Consider the following 26,777-nt stretch of genomic DNA (forward strand, 5'->3'; position numbering starts at 1 on the left):
TTCGCCCTCCTCTGAATGCATCAGTTTCTCTGGTTAATTCTATTAAGTTAAATTCAATTCAAAATGTTTTTCTTAGAACATCAAGTGTTTTCAGGCTGTGTTCTTCATCATCATCATCATCATCATCATCATGACTCTGATGAAAGATGTAATATACAGCCAGAAAGCACTTGAAATTTTTGTTCTGAGAAAAGTAGCTTGAATTAATTTGTTTGAGGAGCATTTTAACAAGTATTTTACTAGATTAAAAGTGCATCAGAGCTGCAAGGATTTATGGAGACCAAAATATTTTTAAGTACTGAAAAATAATAAAATTTTTATTAATAAAAATTATTCTGGTCTACAGAAATTTAATTTCATTAAAGTAATAATAATAGTTAATATTAATATTATTAAAATAATAATAGCTTTTATTTTAATTGGAAATCATAAAATTAAATATACATGTACTGTATGACATACTTGTATTATTAATAGAGTTAGTATTTTAATGGATACAAAATTTCTACACAATAATAATAATTAACTAATTTATTCTAGTTTTTATCACTAAAATTATTTTGGAACTTCATAATCCTTTTACAGTTGGTTTTCAAAAAGCTATTACTTTCAAAATGCTATACATTTTTTTCTAACTTTCTTCTTAATGTCACTGGAATATCAACTTTTTTCAGTTATTATTATATTTTTTATCTTGGTACCATAATAACTTGTAGAACAATATTAAATACAAAACAGAGAAACAATGATTCTGTGTTATACATTACCTTCACAAAAGAAAACAAAGTCTTTAGGAAAAATCTATTTGATTTAGAATATATTTTGTTTAGGTTGCTAAGGACGGAATGATAAAGTTTGTTGAAAACATTTTGGCAAATAAGAGTTGGCTCTTAAACAGGGAGCTTGTTTTTGGTATGAGAGTAATTATTAAATTTTTTATTTTTGTTGATTACAAACATTTTTTTGGCATTGCTATCTATTTTATTCTAAACTGATAACAAGGAGAATATTCTATTAGTAATTTTCAATTTAACTCTAAATTACGATAAAGATAAATTAATGCGTTTCAACAAAATTATTGCATGTTTTTACTATGAAATTATGACTGAATGCATTTTATATTTGTAAATGAAATCCTGATATCACAGATATATCAAATGGAATTTATGAATGGATTCTATAATAATCATATTTGATAGTAGCTTTGCATTATCTTCTTTTCAAATAAAATACTGTATTTGTATATAATTAACATATGAATTAACTGCACTTTTCATTTATGTTTTCATTTTAAAAATGAAAATATAAATGTTAACTTTAAATGTCAATTAAATAAAAAATATGGATTTAAACTATTCATTTAAAATGTAATATTAAATAAACAAGCTGTTACATCATCATTTTATTTTTGCAAGGATTTTATAAATAAAATAGACTTGAGGTTAAAGTAATAAATTTTGAATATAAAAAATATATTCTTGAAATTTTAATGTTAGTCCATTAATGAATTTCATGAATATAATTTACAAAATTTTATAAAAGTGTAAATACAGATGTATCCCAATAAAATTGGGAGAAAATGTAAAATATAAGGATATTATTTCTTCAAATGATTTTGGCCTGACTTATTTGTACTAGAAGTAATTAAGTATAAAATAAAATAAGAATAAAATTGCACATTTTCCAACACAAATATGTTTTATCTCTGGCTAAACAATTCGCAAGAAATGTATCCACAATCAAAACTGTAAATCTGTAAAATATTTTAAAATAAACTTCGTATTAAAATTAAAATAATTAATTCTATTAATAGTAATAAATAGAATGGTTTCGACCTAAGTTTTTTGGATCAGCTAATTGAAGATGGGAATTCAAATTGTGGATTTATTTTCTGTGTAACTCCTATTTCAAAGTTATGAATTTATAAAATTTATATGCCAGTCAAAACAGTTATGACAATTTCAAAATAGGAAAATCAACAGCTTGACAATAAATAAAATTCAAAATTCTTATATCTTAACATGTAAATTTTTTTACATTTAAAGATATAAAAAATGATTGGATAGGATCCAATAATCAACATTTAGGAAGCTAAATAGTCTAGCAATTATTATTTTAATATTCAGGATAGTTGTATTTAATAGTACAGTAACATTGAGTTTATTTTCCAAGTATTACTATCATAATTTGACTTTATCTATAATAGTGTTTTACTAAACATTCTCATAGACAAAGTTAAACTTACAGTTTCATTGATTTCAAATTAGAGGATTCTTTTGTATTTATTTTGCATCAGTTTCTAAATGGCAAAACTATATAAAAAGATGCATTTATGAATTAAGCCATAGAATATCAAAAATGTATAAATTGTTAATATTTAGATTATATATGGGTCAATCAATAACAAAAAAAGTTAAAACATTATATTAAAAAAAAGGGAACAAATTCACATTTTAAAGAAAATTTTAAAAAATTATAATCAAATATAATTGTCTAAATATTAAAAAAATATATTATATAACGATTCACATTTACAATTAAAATAATTTACATAATTAAGACATTCTTATCAATATTTCTAATATTACTTAATGTTTAACATGTAATTACAATATACATTATGTTCAGTAAGAAAAATATATTTACAATTGGATCAAACATCTTGTTGATCCTATAAAAATAGTTTGAATCACAGCATGTAAAATTATCTTAAATAATTATGTTGTAAGATATCAATAGTATTAATGATAATTGTTTTATCGGAATTGATTGTCAAACAATTATTTGTCTTCATTTTTTTCTTCTGTATTATCTATTTCTGTTTTTCCAATCGTAAATGTTACCTGCCATTTTTTGTTATTTTTCAATTTATCGGCTGGTAATTGGAACACATTTTTTTCTTTTCCGTGTTTAACCTCAAAAGTTACAGGCCCATTATATTCAGGATCAAAATTTGGTAACTTTTTACTATCTTCCTCTAACATTGATTTCAGTTGCTGCACTGTATAAGTCTGTGTGAGTTTGGAAGAATCATCTTCTGACATCATGTTGACAACAACTGAATCATCTGGATTTGAATCTCTAGACAGACCTCTTGCTACTGCTGTTAACACTGATCTGGGAATATCATCATTTTTTAATGATTTTTCTTCCCTCTCCTGTTTTAACATATTTCTTGTGTCTTCATTTTTTCTTCTCCAGAATTCTCTAAGTGATTCTATATCTTGTTTATATGATGGTAGATTGTCTGATTTGGAATGCCGAAGAGAAACTCCCGGCTTTTCTTTTCGGTGAGTGAATCTATCGAGGCTTCTTGACCTTGTTTGATGTAACAATTGATTTTTAAGTGCAATATTTTCAAAAGATTTTGTTTGTTGATTAGAAGACTGCTCCTGATTTATTACTGAATTATCACTTGGAACACTTGACGAAGGAGAAATAGCTGGAAGCAAATTCTGACGAACTGCTGTAGGCTTCGGAAATGAAAGTTTATCTGAAAATCATAATGCAAGTTTTTGTTTGTTATCCATAGAATCAGCATATGAAAATATTTTTTATTTTAACAATTTACTAATCTTAAGAACTTTTATCATCTTTTTTGAAAAATTTTTTATTAAATTAGTAATAGTTCATTAGTAACATTTAAATTTACAGTATACAAATGTTGAATATGAATTTAATTGCTGATAAAATCAGTTTTTATATTTCAAAATTAAGCTTTTAATAGTATATATTTTTAATTGCAATTGTGTGTACATACAATTATAGTTAAAAATGTTATAATTTGAACTATTGAATGAAATATTGAAATTTCTCAGTTATGATTATTTATAATATGTAAAATAATATGCTAAAATTATCATATGATAATAAAAGTTGATTGTTTGTTAAAATATTAAGTTAGAAAATAAGAATAAATTGTAAATAAAATATACAAATTGAAAATTTTAATCTATGTAATTATACATATAAAATTTATATTAACTTTATATTTATTCATCTTACTATGTTAATTTAAGATAAAGTAAATTATAAATATTCTGATCTTAAACTATACAATTTTATCATGCATTCTAATTTATTTAGAAGGAATTTTTTTTTATCATTTATAAAAATTCTCTAAATTTGAAATACCAGACAATCTGTATACAGGCGAAGGAATTCAATTTATGTCAAAATAATTTCAAAACTTTGCAAAAATTAACCAATGCACCTTTAACAGTGAGTGAAATTTAAAGAACACTAACATTATCAACCTGGTTAGTGGGCCATCTTCAGACATAAACAGTGTTGCCAGTATTGGAAGGGAGGAAGATGGGACATATTCTGATAGAGTAAACAAATGGGAAAGGTGGACCATGACAGTGGCAGTTGATGCAAAAGACTAAAGGAGTTCTTATCAGTATTGTTTATACAAATGTTGGTAATGGAGTGGTTATAAATTTTCCATTTCTCTACTATACTAGCAAGAGACAGTTTTGGTTGTTTTGCTGCTTGCCAATCTATCTCTGTATCAGGAAGTTGTGCAAAGGAAAATAAAACTGTAGCAGATTCTCCTCTTTTAATATCTTTACATTTGATGAATCTCAGATTGTGGGATCTTGAGATATATCCATCACTGTGTTGATGCCAGTCTCCTTGTTTATGGCCAAGTAGGTGTATGAGTAAGGTAAGGTAGATAACCACTACCTTACATCTATCATCAACTGTGTTACTAAGTAAGCTAAAACTGTAACCATGAAAACACTGCCCTTTCAGAATTATATAAATGTTTCAGCCACGGCCCATCTGGGGCTAATTGCCTTCTCCAAAATCCTCAAAAAAGGAAAGCAGTTACAACCAGTGGCTTAGAAGTACCACTCATCCATGTACCTAATGAAAAACTTCTTCATCTCCTCTTGCCTCAAGGAACACATTCTGTCAACTGCCAGCTCAATGGAAGTAGTCATTGATCTCAGGGACATAACAATACTGGAAGATTAAGTTATAATATTTGATTTCATAAGCCTATATCCCTCTATTAAGGTATGGTTACAGTGGTTGCATGTTCTAATAAAAAAGATTTCTGCCAAGTTCATCTTATCTGTTTGTCAGAACAAGGATTTGAACAACCAACCTGTTCTGATATGTTTGGACATTATCTGAAGAACAGTACATATGCACTGTAAACACTGTCAAAATTGGTGTAGTTTGATTGTTCTAGCAAACTCATCAAAAATCTTTTTTGTCAGAACACTGCATCCACTATAACCATACTCTTAAATTTGAGCCTTGTTTCTGCTATCCCTTATTTTGAATGTTTCTCCAATATCCTACAGCTTATGGACTGAATATGCCACTCATGATTTTTTTCCTTCAACAATAAAATCTATCTACAAGCACAACAAAGGTTTATCTGTGGGAAACTTAGTGTGAGGCTCACACACAGCATCATTTATTATAAACACTATATGGATGATGTCTCGATCATTTGGAAACACATACCCAGTTAAATGTTTTCATTCAGCTATTGAACAATAATCCCTTTGGTACCATTTTTATTTGGATCACCTTGGGGAAGAGTTTTTCCCTCTAGAAGTTAGAAATCCCTGAAAGCTCTGAGCAAACATACATAAAATCTATGCTCAAAAATTAAATAAACTCATGCTTAAGTTACAAGTACAGAAGGTCCTATTAAGCTGAGTGATGATGATGCCTCAGAAATTATGTACATATGCATCAAGGAAAATTCAGCTGGCAATACAAAAATAATCAAGATCAGGTTTTAAATACTGTAGTATTTTATTTGTCTTTAGAAAATAAACATTACAGTTTTGTCTTAAACGTGCTGTACATAAAAATTTTTTTTTAATACCACAATGACAATAATAGCTGCCCCCCAAATAACAAACAAACAACAAACCCATGAATATAAAAATTAAAATTAAAATTACACTTTAAAGGATACATGGGAATTAGTGTGGAGAACAGTCATAAAAAGATTTTTACAAATGGATTTCAAAACTTATGAAAAAGTAGATAGTTACAGCAGTTTTTTGGTATTTGAAGAAAAATGATTTAAGTGTAACATTAAGGTGGGTAAATAAGGAATATAAACATGTAGAATTTCTAGAGTTAAAAGAAGGAACTTTTAAAAAAAAAAACTTAGAAGGAAGGAGATTAAAATATTTATAAGAATATATTCTGTCAAAATAATCAATATGTTTAAAAAACCAGGTAAGCCCAAGCACACATAAGCAACCTTGGAAAAACCAGCAAAGGGGAGGTTTGCAAGCTTATTTAAAAAGAGATAAATTTTAGCCAACTCTGAATGAAATTTATGCAGAGTGGAGACAGGCTGATGCCCAAATGGGCAAGGCATAATCTATTAAGATTTGTATATTAGTAAAAAATAAAGCTTGAAGTATACTTTTACTAGAAATTACTGTGAAATTTCTCCACAACATGCTCCTTGAGAAGTTTTTAGTTAATAGTTCAATATGATATTTAAAAGAAAGTGTTGAATCAAAGACAACACCAAGGTCCTGAATAGTATCAACTACATCTGAAAAATGTGATAAAATACTTATTGTGTGTAAAATACTAGAAATGTCATATACAATCCTAAAATAAAATATTAATGAAACAGTCTCTATATCTTTAATGAACGTTCTGGAATTTTTATATAGAACCTGCAGTAGAATACTTTACTTGTTAGATCTTTTAGGGAACCATTTACAAAGGAATTAAAAACTTTCCCTGGTAGAAGATAGCCCTCTCCCCATTCAAGTCAAATCTCCCTGTAGACTTTGGAGTCTAGATAAAGGATTGGACCATAGAGCACTTATGATCTAATCCTATGTAAGAGATTAAGGAAAAGCTGGACATGAACTATTGTAATAAAAAAGATTTATAGCACTTGACAGCATTGTGTCATGATTTCTGTCAGCTGGGTAGTAATGACATGTTATATTTTCACATTTTTGTCCATGTTTTGTGGAGCTGAAAACTCTTTGCTTTTGAAAGATTTTATTCTTCAATTAAGTATTTATCACAAGTATTTGAAAAGTGGAAAATTTATAGGCATTCCATTACCAGCATTTGTATAAACAGTAGAGATAAGAATTCTTTTCTGACAGCATCTCCTTTAGTCTTTCACATCAACTGTCACCATAATAGTCCACCTTTCCTGTTTGTTCACTCCACTGGAGTCTATCCATCTTTCTTCTTTCTGACATTGACATTCCTAACTTTCAATTGCCCATGTCTGAAGATGGCCTAGATTGAAAAGATCAGTATTTTTTTAAACTTCACTCACTGTTAACGATGCATTGATTAATTCAGCTGTTAGAAATATGGCCAGAGAAACTCTTGGTTCATCTGTACAAAAGATTGATGAAAAGAACCTGTAAAAGAAAGTCTTCTGAAATCCTGTATTATAAAAAAGGTGAGAAACCAATTAAAAACTAAATATATAGTGACAAAGAGACTAAGAAAAGTCTGAAAAAGTACTACATAAAAAAGGATGAGACAGTGGTGCCCTGCTATGGTTCTGTCATCTGTTAAAGACCAGATCATATCATCCAAATGGAATAATTTATTGAAAAAATTTTCATTTCTGAAACAACACACCACTGAGGAAAACCCTTCATTTTTTCCTAAATAGAAAAAAAGCAACAATCAAGGAACAGATCAAGCTGTTTTGTAGTGATGAATTGAATAAATTAATAAGAACCAAGAGGACTGAGTAAAAAAAAAACCAACCAAAACATAATCATGTTAACCTCATCACATTCAGTAGTCAAATGACAAAATCCAGAAAAAGTTATCAAAACTCCTGAAAGATTAATGTTGTATTAATATTCAAAGTTTAATATTAGTTACATAAATTTAAATCTTAACTTGAACAGAAAAGATGTAAAATAAATTAATTATCAATTATATTATTATTATTAGTTTAAAAGAAATATGATCAAGTATTGTTAGATTTTTGTTTGACTGGTAATTTATTGAATAGATCACAAATATGACAAAATAATGTTATTAATCCATAATGATTGATAAATTTAAAATCAAATAGTTTAAAAACATACATATTCAATAAATTGTTATATTAATATAGTTAAAAAGAAATTACTCACTTGTTCTTCCAGAATAAGCTTGTGATGCATGATTACATCGATGAGTTTTGCATGTACAGCTATATGCAGATTCATTCTCTATAATTGTATATGGTTGTAGAGATTTCTGGACAACTGTCTGAACATTAAGAATTTAGATTTTAGAACCAAATAAAATATGCTATAAGAATTTAAAACTGAAAAATAATCACTCACTTTTATTCTTGGAACCTTTCCATGATTTGATGATGATAATAATCTAAGCTGATCTAAAATATTTCAAATTATATAATTTTAGTAATATAATTTAAATAATTTATTATTTCAAATTTTTCAATAAACAATATCAAAATAATTACCATACAAATATTTCTCAAAAGCTTTATATGTATAAGGACCTTCAAAGTCTCGCATACCAGGTAATAAAACTTCTCTCCGATACCTCTCCACTAGTCTTTTCACAACTATACTTTCATTTGCTCTTCCACTTCGAATTTGATGATGTTTCAATTCTTGTAATTCTTGAAACAATTTCCTTTCCAATTGATATCTATAAACAATGTTCATATTTGTACTTATAGTCATCAAAAAGTTCTTAATCAATTAATGTTGTCCTCCAAAATTTCAGATTAGAAAAATTTTACCTTAAATATAAGAATGTAAATACCACATCATACTTACTTTCTTAAACTCTGTTGAATCTGTTGAGTAATACTACGTGATGCCATACTTTTCTGCCCAGAATTTTGTAGTTTTTCCATAACAGGAATGTTTTGATTATTAGTTGATCTTCGAGTATTAACTCTTGCTTTGATATGGCTATAATCTGATTTACCAGGAAGCTGACTGTAATCTAACTTTCCCATCATTGTATTATTATAATCTCTTCCAGGAATATGACATTTTCTTTCATGAATTGTTCTTGGCATTTCTTCTTGCTCTTCTTCCAGTTTGACATCAGGCAACTTTTTTCTAGTCTTTCTTTTCCTTCTAATCTCTAATAGAACTGGTTTATACATATCATTAAGTACATCATGTTGATCACTGTTTTCTGAATATGCAATCTTCTCTACATCCTCACCAAGTCCAGAATCTTTAACAGTGGTATCTGAACTTGAAAGTGGTGAAAGAGAATTAACTTTTGATAATACTTTATTAGAATTAGAATTTTCTGCTTCTTCAGAAAGTGGAAACTGTATCACTTTAACTTCACCAACTCCTTCAGGTACATAAACTCTTAATTTTTTTTTAATTGATTTTTTCTTTATTGAATCTTCAGGAATGAGAATTCCTTTTTTATCATTACTAACAGAATTTAAATTTGATTCTTTGTTTTCATCATTATTATCTAATTCTTTATTTCTATGAATCTGTACCTCAATAGTTTTTCCTTCATCTTCATTTTCAGTTGATTTATGACTTTTCAAATTATTTATTTCTATATTTTCTTCTTTATTTACTTCTTCATTTGCATGCACATAAACATGAGTAACCATAGACTCATTTTCTTTTGTTTTAGCTTCATTTTGGGGTAGATGTACCTGAACATTGGCATCTCTCAGTTCAGATCTTAAAACATCAGTTTGAACTGCACTCTCTAAACGATCACTGACTGGTGTTATTCTACCATCATCCAATACAGAATAGGGACGTCCATTCAAGTCAATACCATTTATATAATACCTAAATAAATATTAAAAATATATTCATAAATTTAAATTGTTTTGATTTAATTAAAATTTTCTATTGATTCAAATATTTTAAAAATTTTATAATGTATTTCACACATATCAATCTGAAAAATAGAGGACAACATCATAAAATCTACACTCTTGTATAGTTCTAATATATATATAATTTATTCAAATTAAAATATAAAATCACCACCCATTTCCATCTCCAATCTCAAAAAACAACCAATAAAAGCATTAAAAAATTTTAATCTTAAAGATGGTCATGCACAATCTGAAAGTATTTTGAATTTAAACAATTTAGATTGTGTATATTATTTTGACTCCCAAAAAAAGTAAGATTTATTTTCACAGCATTGGCAACAACATTTTAAAGATATTGAAATTAAAATGATCAATCCAACATTTTACATTTATTTTTCTACTAACTTAAATATAAAATGTTAAAATTTGAAAACTTCCTTGAATTTGAAAAAAAAAAGTGAGAATTCAACAATAAAAAAATAATCTTGTCAATTTAAAATTATAACCTTAAGAATAGGTAAATAAATTTACCTAGAATAATCATCTTTTTCAATTAATTTACTAGCTGGAATGGCTCCATGGAGTTGAAGATATTTTGCACAACCTCTGTTTCCACAATAAATGGCAGCATCCAGCGGTGTCATTAATTGTCCCTAGTTATCAAAGTGTATTTCAAATAATAAATAAATAAATATATTTTAGAATACGAGGAAAAGTTTTGGTTTTTTTGTTCAAGTTAATATGTTGAATGACATACTAAACTAAAAATTCAACAATGAAAAACTTTTGTAAATGAATAAATTATTAAATTTTATTTTTTATGTTAAAATTTAATAATGTTTTCAAATATTAAAAAATCAAGTCCAGATTTAATCTACAAAATCAATAAAGATTTTATAGGATATTTTAATATTTATAAAACATTTCCATGATTCTGTCACAAATTAGAAACATATATAACAGACAATTAGTCCTACATCAGCAGTTAAATAAATTTTTTGTTTTCTTTTTTAAACCAAAATATGACTTTTAGCATTAATTTTTAAGATATATATTTTTAGGAACAACTTCATGACAGATTATAAAAAAAATCTATGTATGCAGACTATGTCACCTTACCAATTTTGATTACAAGTAAATAATTTTTAATGATGTAAAATTCAAGAATTAAGTAGTATAGCTTATTTATATCTTATTATTTAAAACGATTTGACTTTTTAAATTTTTTTTATGAAGATTCAAAAACAAATACAGAAAATTTTAATTTCTTTATATAGCTTATAAACATCACAAATATAATGTACAAGTAATCCTCATATAATGTGGTACTTATACAATGCAATTTAGATATAAGAGTTCATATGAAATCATTTATTTATCTTATTCTAGTAAATGATTTTTCAGTTGATACAACATACTTTGCATGTGTAGATTCTGCAGTTTTCCCTGTATAGTGAAAGCATTTTATGCGTGACAATCTTGTTAGAAAAATGTAAAATACTATTCTGTGCTAACAAGTAAGTAATTTTATGCACTGTATGTAATGTAAATTCTTTTTGGCATTTTGTGTGTAAACTGCATGCTGCTTATAGTTTTCTTTTACTTTTTCAGTTACATTCTTGAAAATAGCATTTAATTAGATAATAAGTGTGGACAAAGTAAAGACATAAATTACCGTAAGTGCATTTCAATCCTGAGTAAACAAAATTGTATTTTATGAATTTTTAATAAGTTTGTTTTTGTTTTGTAATTTATGTTTTGTTAAATGAAGTTTTCTGAGTTAAATAAAACTGTTTTTCTTACGTGACAGATAAAATTTATGATAATTGTATATTATTCCTGCATTACATGATTTTTATAATGCCCCATTTTTGTGGAACCTACTTACTACTATGTTGTGTCTTTTCCTGCCCCCCTTCGCCACATGGTGGGTCCAACTTGGTGGAGAGGAGTTGTGTAATTCTGGGTGTGTAACAGAGGGTGGGAGTTTTATTGGAGGGTGTGTTTCGGGTAGAAGTTAGAACAGAAGTGGAGAGAGGACGGGGAAGAAGAAAAGTAGTGGTGGTGGTGAAAGTGCATGGGAAAGTAAAGATTGTGCAACCAAGTCAGTGTGAGATTTTGAATTTTGAACTGTTTTCTACCCAGAGTGACGAAAAGGAAGAGGTACACTTCAAACTCATTGTCAGTATGTTTTATGTCCTCACGTTATGGGAATTTTGAGCAGTATATTGTCAGGAGATTTGATGTTAACAATATTCAATATATTGGATTGTCGGGCTCCGTATGTTCCTGTGATTTTTTTTTCTTAGAAGTACTGTATGTTCTCAGGAAAATTAAAGGGTTATCTTGTTAATTTGGATAGTTGTCTTTGTCTAGTCCCTATTGAGATCAGTGGATTCTTCCTGCTAAGTGTCTGCTCTATCAAGCACACTTGTTCTAAATTTGTCCCTTTGAAGAAATCACTAAAGTTCTACATGTCGACTCGTTCCCACATTTATATACTCTCACAGTGTTATATGAAGGTTACCTGTATATTATACTGGTGTTACAATATGTTCACAGGTCCCCACAAAATAACAAGAAAGCTCAATGATGTATTTCTATAAAAAAACTACAAACCCATTCATAGTCATGCCAATTTAACTAATAATTTCTATATATAATAATTAAAAAGTAAATTATTTAAAAAATACTGTAATCATCATTTTAAGTTCAGTAAAATTTATCTATTTATTTATTGTCGATATATTTGTAATAGGGTGGTGAGATAGCAGATCTTCCCCTATAAATAACAAAATCCATATTAAAAAAAATAAATAATAAAAAGAGATAAAGCTAATAGTCATATTCAATAGTCATATTAGCTGTATTTGTATTTCAAACAGAATAATAGACACTGTAGTACCGTACTTTCAAGTACTTTTTGAGAATCCATTTTAATATTTTTTATACAAATTAGCTGCCAAAATATTGCATACACTGTAGACACTTTTATCCTTCTGCAATGTGAATCCTACTGTCTTTCTATTACACAATTGTATAAGTACAGATATACAATAAAATTTACTTATTCTAATCACTTTGAGTCTTGTCTATAGACCAGTGATTATAATAACAGACTGACAATATTAAATAAGACTACAATTAGTGGAAATTCTGATTTTATTGTTTCTGACATTAAAAGATCAAGTTAAAACAACTAAAAAATGTGCAGTTAGAAGATTAATTAATAATAAGTTGTCCAGTTTTGTAAGATTGTCTTTAACAAAAGATAAAATATAATTAAAGGAGAGGCAGTAATTTAAACTATTGTACTGTTAGCAAATAACAATTAAAACTATTAAAGCAATAGTTAAGAATAATAACAATTGTGTGTAATCAGCCAAATATTGAAGTTGTAGCACAAAAAGAGTGTAAATGTGGCTGTTTACCTGAAGCTAATGCCAACTATAACCAATATAAAATTTTGCTTACTGTAATCAAAATAAGTATATTTTAACTTCACGTTATTTTGGGACATGCTAGTTCTGATAACATTAAAAGGACTTTGATTATAATAACATGATTCTACTATAACTAACACATACACACACAAAAGATATCTAAAATACAATATTTAGATCCTTAGTAAATTATTTTTAATTAAAATGTTATTTAATTATTATTATAAAATAAAAGTTTAATCAATACCTTACTATTTCGCATAATAGGATTAATGAAGGCACCCCAATCCATTAATACCTTACACATTTCTATATTGTTACTTATTGCAGCAGCATGAAGCGAAGTACGCCCATTGCTATTAGAGATGTTGACTGCATGGGGTTGTGATTCGAGTAACCAATAAACTAAATCTAAAAATATGATTTTAAAAAGTTCTAATTACAAATGCAATACAAATATTGCATTATTAATTTGAAGATCTGCATAACATATATATAATAATAATACCTTTTCTTCCGGATTGAACTGCTTCATGCAGGGCAACATCACCTCTGATATTTCTAATCCACAAATTAGCTCCATTTTTTGATAATATTTTTAAAGTTTCCAGTTGTCCTTTAGCAGCACCACAATGAGCAGGTCTATATTATGAAGATGTAAAATGTATAATAATCAACAACAACATACATTTAAATGTTGATAATCTTACGTTCTTCCTTTGCGATCTTGGCGATTTGGTTCTGCCCCATATTTCAACAACAATTGAGTACAGTCTGCATGACCGAGAGTGACAGCATAAAAAAGAGCTGTGCACCCATTACTATCAATGATATCAACTTCAGCACCACATAATGTTACTAAGGTTTCGATGCAGTCGTTATGTCCTCGACTGGCTGCACAATGAAGAGCTGTCAAAAATATACAATATTTAATTTTAATTTCATTTCTATATTTTATATTTGTTCAATATTTACTTTGCCTCTACATTAATTCAGGGTTTTCAATTTATTTCTAGAACTTCTAGAAGCAAGCAAGAAACTAGCAAGAAACTAGCTAGAAACTAGAAGCAAGAAAATGCAAAGAATAAACCACAATAAAGTACGAAATATGATTGGATTTTTTAAAAATTTAATAAAAAGTTACTGAAATCAGAGGATTTTTGTAGATTAGTTAATGTACAGTATGTTAGTTATTAGTGATAAATCATATTATTTAATGTTGAATAGTATAATACAATATCTGATTTTCTGTACAATATGCTTTGATGTAATGTTCCTAAGTATTATACTGGATAATAATAAAAATTTGGTTTAATGATCATGAATTGCCCTCTGTTTATCCTCCAAGGTCAGAGATCAATCAGAATTTCAATGGCTAAATACTTTTATATATATACAGTCAGTCTTCAACTTATGATGATCGAAACTAGTATAGGCCCACTTATATTTAAAAAAAAAATTATTTTAGAGTCCCAATATCAGTCACAGCTACTAATTCATTAGTAGCTGTGACTGACATTGGGACTCAATCATTTTTTTTTTGTACCGTGCCATTCATGGCACGGAAAATAATTATGGTTTTACATTTAACATTATTTTTATTATTATTATTATTTTTTTTTTATGTTCAACTTTTCAACAATTCGATTTACAATGGTGATCTCAGAATAAACTATCAGTATAGATAAAACAGATTCCAATAATATTACGTCTTTAACCAAAGATGTTGCAACTAATTATTTCCTAATGGGTAAAATCTTTTGTACTGTGACATGTCTTAAAACAATCTCCAAAATACTTAATTTTTTTCTAGAAAAATCAGACCTTTTATTTAAGGTCTCCCTTTTCTAGAACAATAATTATATCCCTCTACAGAAAATAGAAATATTACGTAGGGATTTTTAAACAGATACATATGTTATGCCATTCATAGTTTATTTTAACTTAACAATTCTTTAAAGTAGCTATGCCTGGATTTCAGTCTGACACAGCACTCGATACTGACATCTATCTGCTTTTATATTTACATCACTATAATAATAAAGCATTAGGTATACTTATTGAAGTACACACAAAAAATCTCACTAAAAAATATTGAGTAATAAAATGTAATAGAATTTGTTCTTAAACTTATTAAAAGCAAAATACATTTCTTTCCTTCTTTTTGATTTAATTATAAAAGAATTAAATTAGAATTTAAAAAATTCAAAATTACTTATTGTGACATGGTCACAATGCCAGACTGCAGTTTCAATCATATTTTTAATTTATTTAATTTAAAATATTGATATATGATCTGGATTCAAATTATTAGTGTCTTGCCCCTGTATGTCATACTTTTCTTGATAACATCAGAGTCATGCCGGTCATCTCTCTCTGTTCTTGGGAAAATTTCAAATGTTTCGAATCTAAATCCAGTTTTGATTAACTTACACCAGATTAATAATGATTATAGTCGTATTGCCTTTAAATTACACACTTCATAGACCAATCAAAAGATCATTCTCAGGTTTTTTTTGTGTGCAAAGGTCATTTTGGCCCACTTTCACCACGATAAATAATTAACTGGATTTGTAGTCTATGTATTAATGTCTATGATGTATTCTACTTTTACTTATTGAACATAATGACTTTTAAATTACATAATAAAACATTTTTACATTTTATTTACAATTGTATTTATTAAAGCAAATGTAAACGCATGATTACAATCACAGACGGATGGGATTAGATGAAGCATCACGGAAAACATATGAAGTGGCACCGGTGTCATCAGTTAAAATGTCCGGATGTTAAAATCCAGGACCCTTTGACCTACATTAAAGTGTCTGTCTGGACACTAACTCGTGACACCAGCGCTTATGAATATGTAGAGAATAAGTTGAAAAGTAGACTGTTTTTTACAAATGTCTCGCATCATAAATTAAATAGGCTACATAAGAAACAATATTTTAAAAATGATTTATTCATTGTTGAAGTATAACAAAAACAGTCATAAGTATTTTTTATTTTGGTAAATGCATACCACATTTACAAATAATTACTATTTATGTCGGCTACACTTAAGGAACTCAGAACAAAATATCACAGAAATGATGCTTAGACTAATAAAATAAGTTTTTCCCCCTCTATATAAAGTATATAGAAAAAATATCCTTGAGTTCATGCATTAAATAATAAACTTTGATAATAGGGGACTTCAAGCTAGAGCCGTAATGATTTCTTCTTTTTCAACTCTGCTCACAATTCCTCTCTCACGGTTCATTAGCATGAATGCTCCCAGTCGAGATTAAGTGTATTGCTGATCTTAATCTATTCTTTATACATTTTAATTTCGAAAAGGTTCGTTCGCAAGCTTCTCGAGAAATTGGCCAAGTTAAAAAATATTGATATGCAAGAGCAAGTGTGGGGTAAGCTGTCTGGTACAGTACATATTGTATTTATATGTTAATAACGCAGTTTACAACGTATAAACCTATATTAATAACAAAAATTATAGATAAAAGAGCAATATGAGGTAAGACCACAACAAAACTTTCTGGGGGTGCCACTGATGTAGGTACAATACCTATGTTGTAAGCTTGATTTGCGTATTTTGATTGGATTGGTGGATGGAGTAAGACAACGCAACACATGGGCAATCTGCCAAAGAAGGCGCCTACCCAGAGAACTTTCTGTGAAAACTAGCTTCTATTTAGGAGTTACGTGAAAAAAACCTGAAAAACTACACGCAGCCAGCCCGTTGGTCAGACGCGAACCAGTCACCAAATTACCAGTGCTATCCACTCAACTAGCAGTAAACACAAAGTTTTAATTGTAATTGGGCTGCAATTTGAAAAAAAAATGTGGATCTATAAATTCCCATTGTCGTCATCGTCTGCCTGTCTGTCCTTCATTAATCTCGAGAACGGTATTAAATACGGTCGAGACCAGATATGGAAAGCTTAGGGGCATTGGGCCACGGTTAACTAAATACAAACGTCCGGGCTAGACCAGAAGTAATATGATTTCAATTCAAAAATTTTCCCTCCTACAACAAAGTTACGTAGATGACTGGCATGACTGTTGTTATCAGGAAAATTATGATGTACAGGAGCATGACACTATTAATTTGAGATCGCGAGTATATACCTCGTATTTTAAATATGATTAAATTTTTCATCACGATGTCACAATAATTTTTGCTCGTTTTATAATAAAAATTTAGACTTTCCGGCGCCTCTGGAAATTTTCCGACTTCCAGATGGTCCCATCCGCCCTCTTCCCTAATCACAATTAAAATTTCTTTCATCTTTTAAAAACTTTTATTCTGACTTCTCACGACAATACGAAACTATTTTAAAAACTTCCCAGATCCTTTCGAATACCACACATCTCCTTCCAAGATTCGTGAAACAAACTGTAACTTACTATCCTAAGTTTCGCTTGTCTTTGTCGACAAAGCATTTAAAATACTCTTTCGCAATTCATGTCGAATAATGCAGAACCTTGGCTACACGAGTCTCCGTTAATCAAGACTCTACCATAATACGTGTGCACTGTGCTCAGGGAAGGAAGCTGGAAATTTTTCTCCGGACCCGAGAAAATTTAAAGGCCGGTATTAGTTCTTTTCCGTATAAACTATAATGTTACCTTTATTAATATATTTAACTACTATTTATTAGTATAGAAGCATACTATATATTTCATTTATTTAAAAAAAAATGCAAAACGGGACCACTCTATCCTTGGTCCCCATACGAACTTTCGACGTCCCTGTGTGCGGGAGTACAATTGAAGCGTATAGTTTCAAATACATCTTAAAAAAACAATTAGCTAAGCACTTGATCTTACGTATTTTTCTGTTATTCTCAATGATGATTGTTATAAGAAGAGGGATGAATAGTGGAGGTTAATTTCAAAATCAGCCATATTAAAGTCCTTTATGCTTCAGACTTATAACAAGTGGAGTTGGCCGTTTTTGAAACTATACCTCAATTATTCGCGTTAAAAACTAATACATTAACATAGTGGGGCACCCAGAGGGGAACCAAGATGCCCTGGAATACTAAAGCAAAAGAAAAACTACACTATTAAATTTTTCAAAAATTTTTTTCTTAATTAAAATTTAATTTTTATTTATATTATGTCGTGTCTTCTATTACTTATTAATTTAGCGGTCACATAAGGTGAAAATTTTATTGAATTCGCATCAAAACTTTTTGATCCGTTCAATTCGGCTCCCTAAGATAAAATTTTGAGTAAGCATTAACATATAGTTGTTTAAGGGCAAATTATAATTAGTTTGTTTGAAATAAAACATAAATTATAATACAGTACAAAAACTAAAAAGAAATAAATAAGACATACAAAAGAAACAGAAAAATACCCGTTTAACACGTATTCCTCGCATTAAACAGATTACTGTATCAATTAATCTGGAGAAAAAAATAATATAATGTATGGATTAGTAGATAAAAATGGTGTCATTACTTTCATCTGTAATATATTAAATGACTTCTAGAGTTATTAAACGAGTAAAATAATTTTTGTTATTATAAAACATATATTTCATCTGTACAAAATATAAATATTGATAGTTTATGTTGTTATAAAAAAACAAGTTTACATTAAAAAATTTTGAAACTCCTATTACACAGAAATGATATCTTCAATTAATAGTAGTATATATATATACTTATGCATCAGCTTTTTTTAATTTTAAAGACAATTTATTTCATTGAAATTAATTAGAGAAATTTCACTTTAGTGCAAATGAAGATACTAACCTGTGAGTCCATCCTTATCTTCAGCATGGACGTTGGCTCCGGCATTCACCAGTGCGAGGATTGCATCGCTGCTGCCTGAAGGACAGTATGTTTTACTAGTTCTGGTCTCTTCAGCAGGGACGGACAGAGGACAGAAATCAGTATATATTTTCTAATGGGTGTCACATTTAAGTCCCTCGTATGCTATCTACAGTGCAACTATTGACATGCAGTGCGTAGCGAATAATATACTTATTTAATTAATTTATTAAAAAGTGCAATTTTTAAATAATCTAATCTAATTTTCTAAATGTTTACATATATCATACATAGAAAAATAAATTATGCTATAATAAATAAAAGTATGCAAAACTAATTTATATTTCTTCTATTAAAATAATTATTAACAGGTATATCTAATAAAAGAAAAATCATATAAATAATGAAATTATAAATATTGAACTACTAAATTCTTGCAGGCTATTTTACTACAGAATTTTCCTTTTTAATTCTACAGTTACTTTTGGATTAAATAGCTAGAAATTCTCTATTGTTTTATACTTTTTACTTCACTATATTTCTGTGCATATAAAACTAGAGTGCATTTAACAGTTTCTATGGACATTGTGTAGTTAAGCCACGATGTTATTTGTAACAACAGGGATCAAGCTTACGTTAGACCACAAAATGTTTAACACCCTCATTATTATGTATTGATATCCTTCTGTTATCCTCATGAAATTATAATAATGGAATTGATACTGTATTTTAATCAGATTTTTATAACATTTGACATTACAATATGGAAATATAAATTTTTAATGCAATTACTTTTAATATAATGTCATCTTAAAAAAATATTTTCATATAATTAAATTACAATAATTTATAACAACTTCTTGTATTGTTTTTATTGCAATTCTTAAACAGATATATATTTCAAAATATCCATTTTAAAAATGCAATATTTATAACGTGCTTTATTTTAATATCCACGGCTTTACGGCCCAATTTTCGTTCATTTCGGGAGGACCAATCTATTAAGGTCAATTAGAAAGAGTGAAAGGTGATAAAAAACAACGCTCTGAGTCTAATTACGCAATATAATTATTAGTAGCGAATAATTAATCAACCAAATAAGATGATTCGATCAGATTAAAATACAAATATTAGAAGCAAAATAACTTTTATGAATTGCAGAGATTTGAAAATGATATTTCCACGCATTATAATTTATTTCACTTTAATTATCCTATAATAAATTACAATTAGTAAGTATATAATCGTATTTATAAGAGGATTTTTAAAATAAAACACGCTAAAATTTATTTTAATTTAATATATATATATATTTCATGGATTGCAATATATAAATATACCATTTACAATATATACTTCAAACTATAAACTAAAAACTATAAAATTATTTATTAATTTTTCTTTTTTCTAATTGCATAGCGTTGATTTTTTCAAATTACCATACTAAATTAAATTTTAAGGAGTTAATATATTGTTAACTTTATTATCATTAAAATATTTATAAAGAATTAAATAACCTAGCATAAAGAATAGCTTTATTAATATAAAATACAGTATAATTCATTTTCAGGATTCTGAATTTGAAATGGAATCAAGGCAAACTTTCAAATAATTTATAAGAACATATTTTATGCGATGATAAGAATGAAACGTATTGTAAACTGACACGAAGAAGCTTTATCAATTTGATCGTGAAAGCGAAGAGATAACTAGGTTAGAGATTATCAAGATAAGAGTCTATTATCGATCGAATTTTATACCTTGTCCTTATTCCATTATTTTTATTCGATATCGATATCTCATCCCCTTGAGAATCTTCCAATACAGAAACGCTTCTAAGAGAATAAGAATAACCTCACTTAAACAGCCAATAATTTAGATCTATATAAGCTACTGTTATATTTCAGAATCTTGAAAAATTCAAGTAAATCATTACCATATAAAAAGACATTTAATCTGGGATGGAAAATAGCTTTTAAAATTTCAAAAAGTTTCAATTTTTGCAGTGAAATATTTATAGTTTCAGGCAATTATAAATATTCAATGATATTTATATACAACTAGAACTAACTACAATTTTAATTATAATAATAATTTGTATAAATACGATAAGAATAAGAATGCATACCTGCACTAGCTGCCCATAGAAGTGGTTGACGGCCATCTTGATCGCTAACGTCGACTTCGACACCCCAACTCAATAGTTTTCGAAGGGCTGCTAATCCGATCTTTACATCGTTTCCCATTTCGCTATTAGGACCACACATCTGAGCGGCATAATGTATGGGATATGCTCCATGAATATCTGGCGTGGAAGGAAAAGCTCCAGCTTCCATTAGGATATCCAAACATGCCAATTCTCCACAAACTAGAAAACATGAGAAATAATAAAAGTAAATAAATAATTATTATAATTCTTATAATTACAGTAGACCCCCCCTATAACACAGTAGATAATTCCGTGTTATATGAATTCCATGTTGTACGAGTCGCTTAGATTTTACAAATATGTGAGCCGTTCACAGCCGGCACACGTATTTATAAAATCTAAGTGACTCGTACAACAGGGAATTCATATAACACGGAATTATCTACATTGTTTTAGGGGGAGTCTACTGTATTTATAATATCCAATTTTAATTAACTATTATGTTTATATTACACAAATATTTGGAAATTAATTAATTTGAAAAATAAAGATTCTGGGTATAAAATAATAATAATTAGTGATGGATTCATTTAAATGATTTGAATAATCAAATTATCATTCCAATGGATCATCCCTATCAGTAAAAAAATTTTTTTTTTGTTCATGAAGATCTTGCAATTGCTCAAATGTTTAAAAACGATAACCATATTGTTATTTTACACTTTCCACATTAAAAACTCCACATTTTTATGTTTAAACTTTTATAATTCCATTATCGATAATGCGGCTAATTTATCATTTAATAAGTCATTTTAATTGCATTTAAATACTGTATATTTTAATTTATAAAATTATTAAATAGTGAAAATATTGCTTCCATGTTGGACGTATTTTAAAATACGCTAAAAAATGGAAGCGAATCTAAACTCGTTTAATTAGTCATTGGTTTTTACGGCACATGATAGGAAACTGCTCGATTAATGTCTATATTCACAATCAAAGATCAAAAGTTAAGAATTAGAAATTTAGTGTTCAATGGCTCACTGGTGAACCAAAAAAAAGGGGGAGAGTAAATCATTGGAATGAACCCATCACTAATTGTAATTCTGTATATTATTTACATAAGTTATATTCATATTTTGTTTTTTGCGATATTAAAAGTATTCTTATGACAGCTTCAATAATAAATCATCTCAAATATAACCAATCGATACAAATTTTAACGATTAGAATACGATTATTGCCTAATAAAGCATCTTTCTAAATATTTATTGTACTTAAAATATCAGGTTTCAAATGATAAAACTCCTCTTATCTTGTTTCTATTAACATTATTATTATTATTATTATTTTAATTTAATTGGACAGGGATTTATATTAGTTAACTAAATTTAAAGTAGAAAATTAAACCAAGAGAAAATAATTCAAAGATTGTCATTTATTTTAATTGTTCACTTAGAACATCGTGTTATATTGTATAGCTTACAACCTTGTATATTTTAGAATTTTTAAAGAATTTTTAAAATTTTTATGGGCTACACCGAAATACGCAATTTTAATATTTTTAGAGTAAAATTTCAATTAATTAAATCAAAAACGAGATTCGATTAATTGAAATTTAAGGTTAGATTAACAACATATGAATAAAAATCCAATTAAAAGTAATTATCAAAGATTATTGCAAACAGAACTTTAAATAATATCCTAAATTTGTCTATAATTCATTAAATAAAATAAAAGATTATGAATTAAATTATTAACTACGTTCAACTTTAAAATTAATCATTTCTACAAAGAAAATTCATTATATTAGAGTATAATATACGTCTAATAACTAGACATATTCTCCATAATGATTCTGGATGTTAAACTTCTCTATACATCCTATTGCTTTTACTATTTTGAATAAAAGAATTAAAAATAATTCTTTAATAATAAAAAGCCATGTTTTAAAATATTCAAGACACAATAAGTATTTTATTTGTCCCTTTATTGTATCATATCCATTATAATTTAGGTAATTTGTGTAGCTAGATTGTTCATAAATCCACTAAATCTAACAAAAAATTAGATAAATTGACAACTCTGCTGAAAATTAAGAGCAACAAAACATGCCTTCATATTATTTATTTTCACTGTGATGATACATAATGTATAATTAATTTTTAAGCGGTCTGCCAATTGTATGTACACTTACAGATTTAGTGATTAGTCTGATCTCTTACATTAAATTGAGATAACTTTTCGTTTCGATAACGAACCACAATTCATAATCGGAGACAAAAATGAATTTCATAATCACGGAATTTATGCAAATACAAGTTGTTTACGTTAACCTCCATCAAAACGCTGCAAACAGTTCAAAAGCTTTAGTGTTTTCTCGTGTGAGAGTTCCCATTTGTCATCACGAAATCTTACTAGAGTTCGCTTTTTGTCTCATTTTCGGAGCCTGGGAAGTTATATGCTAACTAAAATATAGTGGAATGAATATGGGAGATTTGCCCAAAATAATCCCTCGTTATTTTTCAAAATTGTAGCTAGATAACAACAGTTAGCCATTTGCAAGATTTCAGCTTGAAGATACTTTATCATTCTCAATTAAAGGTGACCTCAGATAAGAGACAGTTAGCTGGCAGCTGCGTTGATGTTGCAGTAAAAACATTGTGGTGAATACAGTACATACAGTACATACATACATATCATCACACTCATAATACAAGAAGGGTGAGCAGCAGGCAAAAAAAGACTACAATCTTACAAACTATTCAGCAAATATTGTGATGACTATTCTGAACTTATGTTGTGTCTAGGGTTTCTCATTTCCCGGTCTTTTGCTTGTCCCGGGATTCCGGGATAAAAGTGAACTGTTTTCCGTGATTCCGGGATAGAATTAATTATTTTTAAAATATACAAAATATCTTAGAATCAATGATATAATTATTTTTCATTTTTTAAAGTAATTTAATATGTTCTGTAATCTCCAAAATCATATTAATAATGTTGTGTAAGATATATAATAAAAGTTACCTTTGAATTACATAGAAATTTTCACAAATATAAAAAATTTATTGAAGTTTGCTGGAAACTGCATACAACAACAAGAATAAAAATGCTTTGAATTGAGTTGAAAATTTAATAAAAATGAATCTAGATCAAACTTCTAACTTACAAGGTAATTTTTGTTTTTTAAATAAAATATAATACAAAATATTGTAAATTTTTATAAGATTTTAAAAAGCAAAGATGGTCAATACTCCGATCACTCACTCTAATTCTTATTTTAGTAATGAAAAGTTCTGCTACCGAGAATGCCCTTACTGATTCAATTGATGTGAGTGGAATCGTGTTTAATGCATTTAAGAGAAGACAGATATTATGTTTTTTCACCTGTAGCCTGGAAGATTTTTAGTTCGTTTTCGAGATTCGTCTTTCGCTCTCTAGTATTCTTGATTTGTTTACCTCGATTGCTTTAATAGAAACATCAAGCTTATAGCCCAATAATTCGGCAGTTCGTTTGTCTTTAATAATCGGGTTTATGAAGAAAAACTTCATACTTACAGACTTCGTACTCGTTTGTATCCTTGCCCAATTTGCCCAACCTGGCGTTACGCAGTTATTGAAGCTACAGGGCATGGTTAAAAATTAAGACAACATAAACACAATTATTCCAGATATTACAGGTTCCGACAAGTAAAGAATTTTCAGAGTCCTGCCACAAATAAGCTACGTACTGATTATTGACCATTTGTGACATGCCATAACGAGAAAAAATTAAAAAATAAAACTAATAAGTAGGTTTAAAATTGATAAATACAAAGGAATTCCGACAGTTTATGAGTTAATTATGCTTTCTATTTGCAAAATTTCTTCGACCTTAACACAAAGTTTTAAGTGAAGTTTTAAGAAATTTTTCGGGATTTCCCGGGTTAAAAAAACAACCGGGATTCCGGGATCCCGTTTGAGAAACCCTAGTTGTGTCATCCTCTAAGCTTCACATGAATTGCGAAACGTGTAGCAAAACGTAATGCTTTGACTTTTTATAATTAATTAAAAAGATATATTAAGAAACGTTTAAAAGCATGCAAGCAACTTGCAAAGTAATCAAAGGTAAAGTTTGCAAAACTCTGTGCTGAAAAAGTATGTCGAGTGAAGCAAAACGATTCCAAGGGTGGTGAGGTAAAACGATCCCATGTTATCGTATTGCCAAGTGGATAGAAACAATGTAAGATTATTATAATCAAATATATGCCCACTTACTGGTTATCGCTGTTAACAAGTTACAGTAATGCTTATTCGAATTAAGATAGCGAATGTAGTTATTATTGATTTTTAATCGTGCGGTTTTTTAAAAGAAGTTTGTGCAGACAAGTTAATGTATAGATACACATTTTGAACAACAGAAATACTAATTTAGTTATCGAAGGGACTAAGTAAAAAAGTTTCTTTTTAACAAAAATCAGTAGAACTCATAAGAAAGAAAAGGAGATTGCCACAGTGCTCACGTCATTATCCCATTTTCAAAACATTCGAGAAAAGAATTCCCAAAATCGCTAAGAATCTTGCCGAAAACCACTCTTTGCATCAAATCAAGTTTCTCCAGCTGACGACGATGTACCGTGCTTTTATTGTGGCGAGTTGTTTTCTCAATCCCAATCAAAAGTGGAGACAGTATCAAGCCTACGAGCTTTGTACTCATTAATTATGTGCAGGCTTGGACAAGGCTCCGAAAAACTTCATTTATGAAGGCCGTGGAACAAAATAATCTCAGGATCATTTGGCCCTGGGATACGGATTCTAATGCACTCAGTTACTATTTTGTCCTTGGTACGAGGCAAGATAGTAACTGAGTACATGGAATAAAATTTATTATTTTCACTTTGGTATATAAATAAAAAAAGGAATAGAACCGGGATCGTCAGATAGATACGTATAAAAAGAATTAGAATTACATATAAGTGGATTAGGTATAAATCAGACTTCACTGTACATATATTTTTTCAGAGAAAATGACTAATGAAGTGATTACTGTGAGTAATCAATAGAAAAGTAATCATATTTTTTCAAATTTGTAACCATTTTTATAATGAAATTCGTACTAATTTTCAATTCGAAACGATGTATTTCAGTCGAAATTTATATTTATAATTTTAAAATATTTTAAATTCAATATAATTATTCATTAGGCTCATCCAATGTAGAATTATAAACCGTTCTAAATATAGAAAAGTCTTCAATTAGTTAATATATGCGGCGAAAATTATAATTTATGCCCCAATTTCATTAGAAAAAAACGTTTAATTTCTGAGTTTAAGTACATTTTATCTACTTTAAATCATTTTAATTTCAGTTTAATTTTTTATTTTATATGATAAATTTAGGGGAGACCGGGGCAACTTCGGCATGCGGGGCAAGTTTGTCAAGCGCTTTTTTTTAAAAACAAATTAAAAGAAGACTTTGGTTATAGGTTAGGCAGTTGAGTTTTATTGGTGGCTTGTTGAGTGTAGTGTTTTTATTGTTCTCCAACAAGCGTAGTTGAATTATCAAGCAAATTTTCATTTTCGTTCAATTCCATATAATATTTTTTT

General features: G+C 28.3%; 1 protein-coding gene across 4 annotated transcripts in view; it reads right to left on the bottom strand.

Moving 5' to 3' along the window:
• Nucleotides 1–2,630: 2,630 nt before the first annotated feature.
• LOC111619168 (inversin-B-like) overlaps nt 2,631–26,777 on the bottom strand; it is a 32,721-nt gene continuing 8,574 nt past the window's right edge. For 2 of the 4 annotated variants that reach the window (XM_023360858.1, XM_023360856.1), the window contains exons 4-14: nt 21,172–21,411; nt 19,026–19,133; nt 13,968–14,166; nt 13,766–13,899; nt 13,505–13,668; nt 10,346–10,467; nt 8,781–9,782; nt 8,459–8,649; nt 8,316–8,368; nt 8,121–8,238; nt 2,631–3,493 (exon numbers count right to left, since the gene is read on the bottom strand). In XM_023360858.1, coding sequence (XP_023216626.1) covers nt 2,781–3,493; nt 8,121–8,238; nt 8,316–8,368; nt 8,459–8,649; nt 8,781–9,782; nt 10,346–10,467; nt 13,505–13,668; nt 13,766–13,899; nt 13,968–14,166; nt 19,026–19,133; nt 21,172–21,411 — 3,044 coding nt within the window. In that variant the 3' untranslated portion in view covers nt 2,631–2,780. Of the gene's footprint in view, nt 3,494–8,120; nt 8,239–8,315; nt 8,369–8,458; nt 8,650–8,780; nt 9,783–10,345; nt 10,468–13,504; nt 13,669–13,765; nt 13,900–13,967; nt 14,167–19,025; nt 19,177–21,171; nt 21,412–26,777 lie in introns of those variants that run through there. The other 2 variants (XM_023360857.1, XM_023360859.1) reach the window with 2 other exon arrangements.

The sequence above is a fragment of the Centruroides sculpturatus genome, unplaced genomic scaffold (genome assembly GCF_000671375.1).
Source record: "Centruroides sculpturatus isolate CEXI.00-Female unplaced genomic scaffold, Cexi_2.0 scaffold79, whole genome shotgun sequence".
In the NCBI taxonomy this organism is placed as follows: Eukaryota; Metazoa; Arthropoda; class Arachnida; order Scorpiones; family Buthidae; genus Centruroides; species Centruroides sculpturatus.